Source organism: Chelonoidis abingdonii, chromosome 8, assembly GCF_003597395.2.
Source record: "Chelonoidis abingdonii isolate Lonesome George chromosome 8, CheloAbing_2.0, whole genome shotgun sequence".
NCBI classification, from domain to species: domain Eukaryota; kingdom Metazoa; phylum Chordata; order Testudines; family Testudinidae; genus Chelonoidis; species Chelonoidis abingdonii.
The window spans coordinates 46,436,990-46,446,782 of NC_133776.1; the positions used below are offsets into that span (position 1 = coordinate 46,436,990).

At 45.0% G+C, this 9,793-nt stretch overlaps 1 protein-coding gene across 3 annotated transcripts in view; it reads left to right on the forward strand.

Moving 5' to 3' along the window:
- KLHL6 (kelch like family member 6) overlaps nt 1-9,540 on the forward strand; it is a 33,079-nt gene extending 23,539 nt beyond the window's left edge. For 2 of the 3 annotated variants that reach the window (XM_032764793.2, XM_032764792.2), the window contains exons 6-7: nt 1,759-1,972; nt 8,464-9,540. In XM_032764793.2, the coding sequence (XP_032620684.1) occupies nt 1,759-1,972; nt 8,464-8,765 (516 nt within the window). In that variant the 3' untranslated portion in view covers nt 8,766-9,540. The remainder of the gene's footprint in view (nt 1-1,758; nt 1,973-8,463) is intronic. The other variant, XM_032764794.2, reaches the window with a different exon arrangement.
- The last annotated feature ends 253 nt before the right edge of the window (nt 9,541-9,793 follow it).

The window sequence follows — 9,793 nt, forward strand, 5'->3', positions numbered from 1 at the left end:
TGCCCATGCCTGCATTGCATCATCATCACAGTCTGACACGAGGAGCTCTGCTTTCCGGAAGTATGTTCCCCTGCTGCTTCCCCATGCAGCTAAGCTCTTCTCCAGCCACTCACTTTCCATTCTCAGTGCATGGGGCTAGTATGACACTGCACTGAGGAGGAGGATGGAGGATGCAACAGTTTCAACCTCTAAAAACAATTATCTTATCCATACTACATCAACTTAATAGTCCCTCTAGCTAGGGTACCTGTGGAGTTCACTCATTTTCTAACAGGTTTAAAAGGAAAATGTTTAGTGATGTCGGTTTAAAACAAGAGCACAATAATCCACTCAGACAGCTACAGTATTTCCATTCAAGCGAGCAGAGGAAATTCTCCTTCCATTGCACATGGTACATTATGTAACTGGAGATGCACCTATAGGGCTCCTTTTACAAATTGCACCTCTCTGAGTCAGCATGGGCCACAACTCCCCAGGGTGCGGGACAGGTGATGTGTCCACTATTGCCCTGTCTCAGGGGTTCCCCTTTCAGAAACTATATCTACAGCAGGAACTGGATGCTGATACATCCCAGGAAATAAATTGGACTGAGGATGGGCCCAGCCGCTATAGCAGGGATATGCCAGATCAGTGCATCTCCAGCTGCTTAGCCATGCTCCTCTGCTCCCTCCCCACCACAATGGGGCAGCATGTCCATGCACCACTGCAATGCAATCCCAAATGCCGAAGCTGCACGTTACTGACTTTGGCACCCTAACTTTTCATATCTGAACAAAGTGTACCCTTTGCAAAAGGGACACCATCAAGGCTGACGGGCCTAAAATCAGACCTCTCTCTTTTGCGTTAGATTTTAGGCAAAGCATGTGCTCATTAGGACACCCCTCTCATTCTGTTTGTTCCCGCTCCATTCCTGCTAACACACAAGGTCTTGGCCAGGGCCGGCTCTAGCGTTTTTGCCACCCCAAGCAGCAAAAAAAATAAAAATAAAAAAAATAAAAATTAAAAAAAAGCCGTGTTCGCAATCGGCAGCAGCTCTATCGCCCGTTCTACAGCGGCAATGCGGTGGCAGTTCCTTTGCTCTGACAGGGAGTGACGGCCCCACCGGCCAATTGCTGACAAATGGCCACATGTGCTGCCCTTCTCTTCATTGGCTGCCCCAGGCACCTGCTTGCTATGCTGGTGGTTGGAGCCGGCCCTGGTCTTGGCACTGCAATTCCACTCCCCATGGTGATATTGTTTTAAAGTTGGTAGCTTCTTGATACACTGAGAAGGAATGGAATGTTTTGGACCCAATCAGGAACCCAGCCAGAGCTAGTGGCCCAAAGGTCAGGCTTCCAGAGAGTGCCCTAGTTGGAGCCAGTAGCGTAGCTAGGAGGGGAGAGGGGAAGCGGCTGCTCTCCCACTGAGCACAAGCGGCGCCTTTTCAATTTCTTGGAGTGTTTTTAATTTTTACTCTCCTGGCGGCACTTTTACTGACAGGGCGGTGCTCCGGGTCTTCGGCGGCACTTCAAGCTCCCTGTTGCCCGTCTTCTCTCTAACAGCAGTACAGACACGCAGCTCAGTGGTGTGAGTTCCTCTCAGGGGGAATGCATGGCAGCTTCTAGGAACACCAATGAATGGCAGGCTCTTCCAAGAGAATACAGAGCAATGCATGACTATTTACATTCAAAAGAAAAGAAATCAACAGTCTATATGACATGAAATCCAAATGACTATTCAGAGGGTTGTTAATGATTTGTTTTTTTAATGGTGACACAGGCAGCTCCCCTCATGGTCAATGTGAGCTCCTTTGCCGCAGCCAGCTACAAGAAGAAGCTCTATGTGATTGGGGGAGGACCCAATGGAAAACTGGCTACGGACAAAACGCAGTGTTATGACCCAGCTATGAACAACTGGAGCTTGAAATCACCCATGCCAGTTGAAGCAAAATGCATCAATGCTGTGAGTTTCCGTGACCACATCTATGTTGTGGGTAGGTAAAGCAGTGACGTTTTTTCTTCAATAGACTGAGTGCAGCTTATTTTTGACTAATTCCTGGAACCCTACAGAGAAGCATAATCAAATGATCATTACCCTGTGCTCTTCTTTAAAGATTCTAGGTGAGGGATGGGAACCCAGAACATTCAGACACTGTCATGCCTACTCTAGTCTACAGTTCAATATAGATGCAGACAGTTGGTTATGGGAAATGTATTGCACAGGAAGTGCATGTTGGGTTGTGAATTTTGCTATGGACTTCAGTGGGATCAGAGCTAGGAGGACCCAGTGCTCCAGCTCCCATCACAAGATTACATTCAGGGCTGATTACATTAATTAGCAGATTTGCAATGTAAGTTGAAAGAGGATCAGCTAAACTGTATATGGTCCTTAAATGTCAGTGGGAACACTCCAGACTCATATTGCAACTTCACTAGCAGCCCAAGACTTCAGTTATGCAGACATCTAGGCATATCTATAGGAAGATGGGTTACTGCAGAGCACTGACCAGTCTCCTGTGCCAGCAGTGCACCTGCAGGTGATGAGGAAGTGCTGCTGCATCTAGTTCATTGCAGAGATGCCCCCTTCTGAGCAAAGCCAGTAGAAGATGGGGGAGCCATCAGTGGAACAGAGAGAAGCAGGAGGGTAGGAAAAATAGGGATACTTTAAAAAAAATAATGTGATTGCTTTTCTGCGCAGACTCCAGCTACCTCTCCTAGCATGGGTACGCAGGGCAGAGTGCTACTGATTCAGGGTGAAATTCGCCCCATGCAGAGGCCTAGCACAAGGGCTGCGGCACCACTGCAGCCTTATTTTGTGGCCTTAAGTAGGATTTCAGAGGTGACTACAGAGGCATGGGCTGCCCCTATAGACTGGTATGCAATTCACTCTCTCTGAAGAGGATGGGTGAGAGAGACACAGCAGGTCTCCTTGTGCCTCTGAGTTAAAATTCAACACCAACAAGTAGTGTAGGATCTTGCCCACAAACCAACAGTTTCATATAGATTCATAGACTCTAGGACTGGAAGGGACCTCGAGAGGTCATCGAGTCCAGTCCCCTGCCCTCATGGCAGGACCAAATACCGTCTAGACCATCCCTGATAGACATTTATCTAACCTAGTCTTAAATATCTCCAGAGATGGAGATTCCACAACCTCCCTAGTGCATTTTATTCCATGTTATAACTACCGCGCATTAGGAACTTTCTCCTAATGTCCAACTAAATTCCTTGCTGCAAGTTTAAGCCCATTGCTTCTGTTCTTCCTAGAGGCTAAGGTGAACAAGTTTTCCTCTTCTCCTGATGAACCCTTTAGATACCTGAAATGCTAATGTCCCCTCTCAGCTCTCTTTCCAAACAAATAAACCCAATTCTTTCAGCCTCTTCATAGTCATGTTTCCAAGACCTTAATCATTCTTGGCTCTCTCTGGACCCCTCCATTTTCCTCCACATCTTTCTTCGAAAATGCGGTGCCAGAACTGAACACAATAACTCTAGTTGAGGCCTACCAGTGCCAGAGTAGAGCGGAAGGAAGTGAACTTTTTGGTGTTTGTTTATCACACACTTGTTAATGCATCCCAGAATCACGTTTGTTTTTTGCAACGTATCACGTGGTTGACTCATTTAGCTTGTTGGTCCACTATGACCAGATCTCTTTGCCAATACTCCTTCTCAGACGAGTCTTCCATTCGTATGTGGAAACTGATTGTTCTCTCCTAAGTGGAGCATTTGCTTTGCTCTTATTGAAACTTTCTGGTTTACTCAGACCATTCTCCATTTTGTCAATCATTTTGAATTTGACGCTGTCTCCAAAGCAGTTGCAATTCCGCCCCAGTTTGGTATCGTCTGCAAACTTAATAAGTGTATTCTATTGAAACTATCTATCGTCGTTGAGAAGATATTGAACTCAGAGCGGTCCGAAACAGACCCTGCGAACCCCACTTGTTATGACCTTTCAGCCGGATGGGGCCTTAATAACTATCTCTGAGTATGATTAATCCAGCCAGCTTGCACGCCACCTTATAGTAGCCCCATCTAATATGTATTTGCCTAGTTTATCGATAAGGTATCATGCGACAACCGGTATCAAATCCTTACTGAAGTCTAGGTTAGACCACATCCACGCGCTTCTCCCTTACCACAAGACTCGTTATCTTTATCAAAGAAAGCTTCAGATGGTTGACAGATTGTCTTTACAAATCCTGCCTGGCTATTCCCTATCCCTCCAGCGCTTCCAAGTGTTGCAGATGATTTCCTTAATTACTTGCTCATTCATCTTCCCTGGCACAGAACGTTAAACTAACTGCGTCTGTAGTTTCCTTGGTTGTTTTATTTTTCCTTTTATAGATGGGCACTATATTTGGCACTTTTCCAGTCTTCTGAATCTTCACGTTCATGACTTTCCAAAGAATACTAGAGGCTCAGATACCTTCCTCTATTAATCCTTGAGTATTCTAGATGTTATCATAGCCCTGGTGACTTGCAGCATCTAACTTTTCTAAGGATTTTAACTTCTTTTTTTTTATCTTTATCTTCTAAACCTTACCCCTGCTCATTAGCATGCACTAATGTTAGACATTCTTCAGACTTCTCAGTGATAAAGGACCGAAACATAGAGAGTCATAATAGCATCTTGCCATTTCCAAGTTTCTTCTGTTTCTCTCCTCCTGATGAAGCAATTGGGCCACACCTGTCCTTGTCTTCTCTTGCTTCTAATGTATTGATAAAAAGTCTTCTTTGTTCCCCCCTTTTGACAATTTCCCCCCCTTTATTATAAGCTTAGTTTTGAGCTCATTTTGTGTCTTTGCCTGTTTCTATTCGCCCCTGCATTCCTGTGTTGTTGCCTATTTCATTCTTTGTCATCTGACCTTAGTTTCCTTTTTTATATGACTCCTTTTATTTGGTAGGCTCATGCAATCTCGTGAGTTTAAGCCAAGGTGGTCTTTCCCACAATTTTCTATCTTTCTACCATCGGAATAGCTTGCTTTTGGTGGCCCTGTAAATAGTGTCCCTTTGAAAAACTGCCAACTCTCCTCAGGTTGTTTTCCCCTCGTCTTGATTCCCATGACCTTTACCTCTAGCTGCTCTGAGCCTACCAAAATCTGCCTTCTTGAAAATCATTGTCTCGCTTTCTTGCTGTACTGCCCTACCCCGCTTTAGAATTGCTATCACTCTGTGATTTCATGATCACTTTTCACCGCAAGCTTGCTTCTTACTTTCGATTCTCAACGAGTTTGCCTTCTATTGTTAAATCAAGTCTCAGAACAGCTTCCCCCCAGTAGCTCTTTCAACCTTCTGAAATAAAAATTATCTGGCATGCAGTCCAGGATTTATTGGATAGTCTGTGCACCTGTCAGTGTTATTTTCAACATATACTCTGATATCGAAGGTCACCCCATCACACCAAATTTGGGTTTGCATGATTTGTTAGTTGTTAAAAAAAGGCTCATGCACGTCTTCCACTGGTTAGGTGGCCTGTAGTAGACTCCTAACATGACATCACTCGTTTTTTTGTACCTTTTCTAACCCATGAGAGAACTCCCAACTTCCGTCCCTATGTCTATCTCCACCTCAGTCCAGTGTGTACATTTTTTAATATATAGGCACACCTCCTCCCTTTTCCCCCTGTTATTTTCTTGAGCAAATATATACCATCCACACCAACTCCAATCGTGTATTATCCACCAAGATTTCAGTGATGTCCAACAATGTCACTGTTATATTTAATTTTGCATTGCCAGTTCTTCCTGCTATTATCCAGCATTCTTGCATTCGTATATACCTTAAGTGTCAGTCATTTTTTAGGTGCTCTATACTGGGTTGAATCTTGACCTCCCCAGTTTTGCCCTGACCTCCTTCTCTCTCTGCCATTATACGCCCACATCCCTCTTGTTCTGACCCATCTCCCAGTTTCCTTGTTCCCAACTTACCTCGGCTGCCTCACCTTGTCCCATCGCACGCTAGTTAAAGCCCTCCTCACTAGGTTAGCAGTCCTGGTGCAATAGGGTCTTCCCCTCCTCGAAAGGTGAAACGCCATCTTGCCTATCAGCCGTCCTCGAATTAGCATCCGTGGTTGAGGAAGCCAAAGCCCTGGCGACGCCATCTTCGAGCAGCATTCACGTCCATGATGCATCTGTCTCTGTCCGGCCCTACCTTTGACAGGAAAGAATCGAAACGAAACCACGTGTGCTCCAAACTCCTTCACCATACCTCCAGAGCCTGTTAGTCACTGCTTGAAGCCACGCGGTCACACCTCACAGGTATCATTTTGCCACATGGATGAGTAGGCAATGGGGTGTAGTCAGAAGCGCGGCTCAATCCTCGACAATGCTCTGTACATTCGGAATACGGCCCCCAGATCAGGCACTACCTCCCGAGATAAATGTACGAGGCGACAGAATGGGCGCCTTGTCCTCGTCATGCGAGAGTCTCGTCCACGCATACCCTCGTTACCTATTTTCTGTGGTGCAGCAGACCTCCCAGCCGTTTAGGGGTATGAGGCTTCTCCTCCTTTACTGTTGGGGTGATCCTCTTCCTCCTGTTATCAAGAGAAGAGCATAGAGTTATGCGCTGCTACCTATGCGGCGGCCAGGTGTTCGAGCAAGGGTGGAGCACTGCCCGCTTGCCAGAAAACCAGCTGCCCAGTGTCCACCCTGAGCCATCTCCTCGTCCCTCCTCGTTGTATCGTCAGTCCTGTGAACTGGGAATGCTACCTTCAGCGTCTCCACATGGACAACTGTCCAGGGAATTGCTCGTGGTCGGATGCTTCTTAACCAGCCACCTCCTCCGGTTACCTTCCCACCTGCTGCCTGAGAGATTCCACCTAGTAGCACCCCTTTCACATGGGATGCCCCCCCCCAGCCTGGATATCAGTAAGTGGAAATTGCAAGTTACAGTCTTTGCAAAACCACACCAGAATCTGGGTAGAAGGATTCATGCTCTGGTGCTCTGTCTGGCTACAGGCGCAGGTGGAGGAGACAGAAGCAGTGCTGCCACAGGTGTGCCACATGCCTGTTATGGCATGCTAATTACATCACAGAAAGTACCCAAAGTACCACAGGCTCTGAAGTGAAAAACCATGTGACAGATCAACTCCCCTGCCCTCCCTAGCTTTTGTGGAAGATTGGCTAAATAAGAAAAGCAGCAAGTCAGAATATTTCCGCTTACAACACTCCCCCACTAACCTTCCACAGCACCGATTAAATCAGAAACCCAGTACAGTTTTCATTTGGGACAGAAATCAGCCCAAAACGGAGGGTTCGGGAGGCACATTGTCTGTTAGGCTTATTTTGTCACAGCTGAAATCATGTTGTCCTATAATAGAACTGTTTATAAATATCTCTCCCACCCCTTTCCCTACATGAAGGGTTCAGGATATTGCAGGACAATAAAACCAAGCCTATCAGGTTTGCCTACCACTTCTAAATACAGCAGTTCTGGAGAAAGTGCACCGTTACTGAAAACAGCAAGGCAGGAACCCCAGTGCCTTTTAAATATAATGGTACCATTGTCTTGAGAGGAAATAGGGCTCATGGGCCTCCCTTGGATACTTGGAGATTAGATGTCAGAATTCTTTCAAAAAGAGATTGAAAAATGAGAAAGGGTTCAGAAAAGAGCTACAGGGATGATTAGAGGTCTGGAAAACCTGCCTTACATTGACAGTCTAGTGCACCTTAATCTGTTAAGTTTCTTCCAGAGAAGGTTAAGAGGTGACTTGATCATGGCCTATCAAATACCTACAAGAAGGAAGAGATTTCTGATAGTACACAGCTTGTTCATTTAGCAGAAAAAGGTGTAACAAGATCCAGGTGGTTGGAAGCTGAAGTTAGAGTAATTCTGACTAGAAATAAGACAATTTTATTTATTTATTTTAAATAGTGAGGGTAATTAACCATTGGCACAACTTTCTTAGGGACATGAAAGATTCTCTCACTGGCCTGTGTTATGCAGAAGGTCAGACTGGATGATCACAATGGTCCCTTAAAATCGATAGAGAGATGAAAAATAGGTGGCCCTTTGTAGATCTTTCAGAGCAGTCTTGTTTTGACTTTACCTTGGGGGTAAAGTGTTCCAATAAGTGTCAGTGATGAAACCCTGTTGACATGTCTTATTTGGCTAGGAACTAGAGCAGAGATTGGCAATCTTTCAGAAGTGGTGTGCCGAGTCTTCATTTATTCACTCTAACTTAAGGTTTTGCGTGCCAGTCATACATTGCAATGTTTTTAGAAAGTCTCTTTCTGTAAGTCTATAAGATATAACTAAACTATTGTTGTATGTAAAGCAAATAAGGTTTCAAAATGTTTAAGAAGCTTCATTTAAAATTAAATTAAAATGCAGAGCCCCCCGGATCGGTGGCCAGGACCTGGGCAGTGTGAGTGCTACTGAAAATAAGCTCACGTGCCGCTTTCGGCACCTGTGCCATAGGTTGCCTACCCCTGAACTAGAGGAATGAATGGCAGGAGCAAACCAATTTCTGTTTCTGTTGCAGGCGGAGCAATGAAAGCGCTGTACTCATATAGCCCACTTCAAGACACATGGTGCCTAGTGACTCAGTTCACTCATGAGAGAGCAAGTTGTGGGATTTCCCCTTGCAACAACAAGTTGTTTATCACAGGGGGCCGGGATGAGAAGAACGAAGTCATCGCCACGGTGCTGTGCTGGGACCCCGAGATCCAGAGGTTAACAGAGGAGTGTGTCCTACCTCGAGGGGTATCCCATCATGGCAGCGTCACCCTCAGGAAGTCCTACACACACATCCGCAGGATAGTGCCTGGAGCGGTTTCCGTGTGACTTTGGGAGAGAAAAAGAGAACCACGGATGATATCCAAATACCTCAGTTCCCCTAAGGAGACAATGGCCAAGTAGACTGCGTTGACAAGATAATTTTAAATGTAAGAGTGTTGGGTGGAACCACTGCTACTAGGGTCCTTTCAGGAAATAGCTGTACATGTGCTTGGCCTCCTTGAAATCAGGAGGAATTCTCATTTCCTCTGTATAGGACATGCCTTAAATTATCTTAATTCCTTCCCCACCCGAAAAATAATGGGATAATATGGAGTTTACTCTTGATGTACAGAACCTACAGTCATACAAGGAAACATGATCGGTAGGTGTGTGTCTGCCTCTTATCCTACTGCAGGTAGGATAGTCATGCCAAATTTCAGCCCATCCCTGGCCTGATGTTGCTATATTATTTATTACTATTATTTTCAGACTACTGGACTTGCAGCAGCACCCAAAGAAAAGGAGAAGTTGTGTATGGAATGGAAGAGTTGCATCACTAGCAAAACTCATGTGGCTTCCTCTTAAGCTACACTTCTTTTCAACAGATAGCACGTTACATGTAGCCAAAGGATGTCATTTTAAAAAAAGGTATCATCCTTTCATTTCACATCACCCAAAAAAATCCAACCCAGCTGACATCCCTGGCTGACAATCCCAGCTGAGATACCAAAGACAGAATGAACAGAGCCTAATTCTCTCACCTCTACATATGGACAAATTCTAATTTGATTCCATTATAAGTTTATTGTAACTATTTTCCAATAAAAGCCACAACAATGTATTTTGCCTCTGGATTTGTTTACTCTTCTATCTTAAAAGAAACCACCTACAAAATTAGAAAGTACATAAAAAACTGGCCACAAACAACCCAGAGTGACAACTAATAAACAAACCTTGCAAGGATAACAGTAACAACAATGATCCCGTCAGGTAGAAGGACACAGGATGAGACAGTTGTTCCTACCTGGTGGTATGGATTGTGTTTAAAGAGTGCAAGATACCATTTGATCCTCCCCTGCCAGTGTTTAAAGACA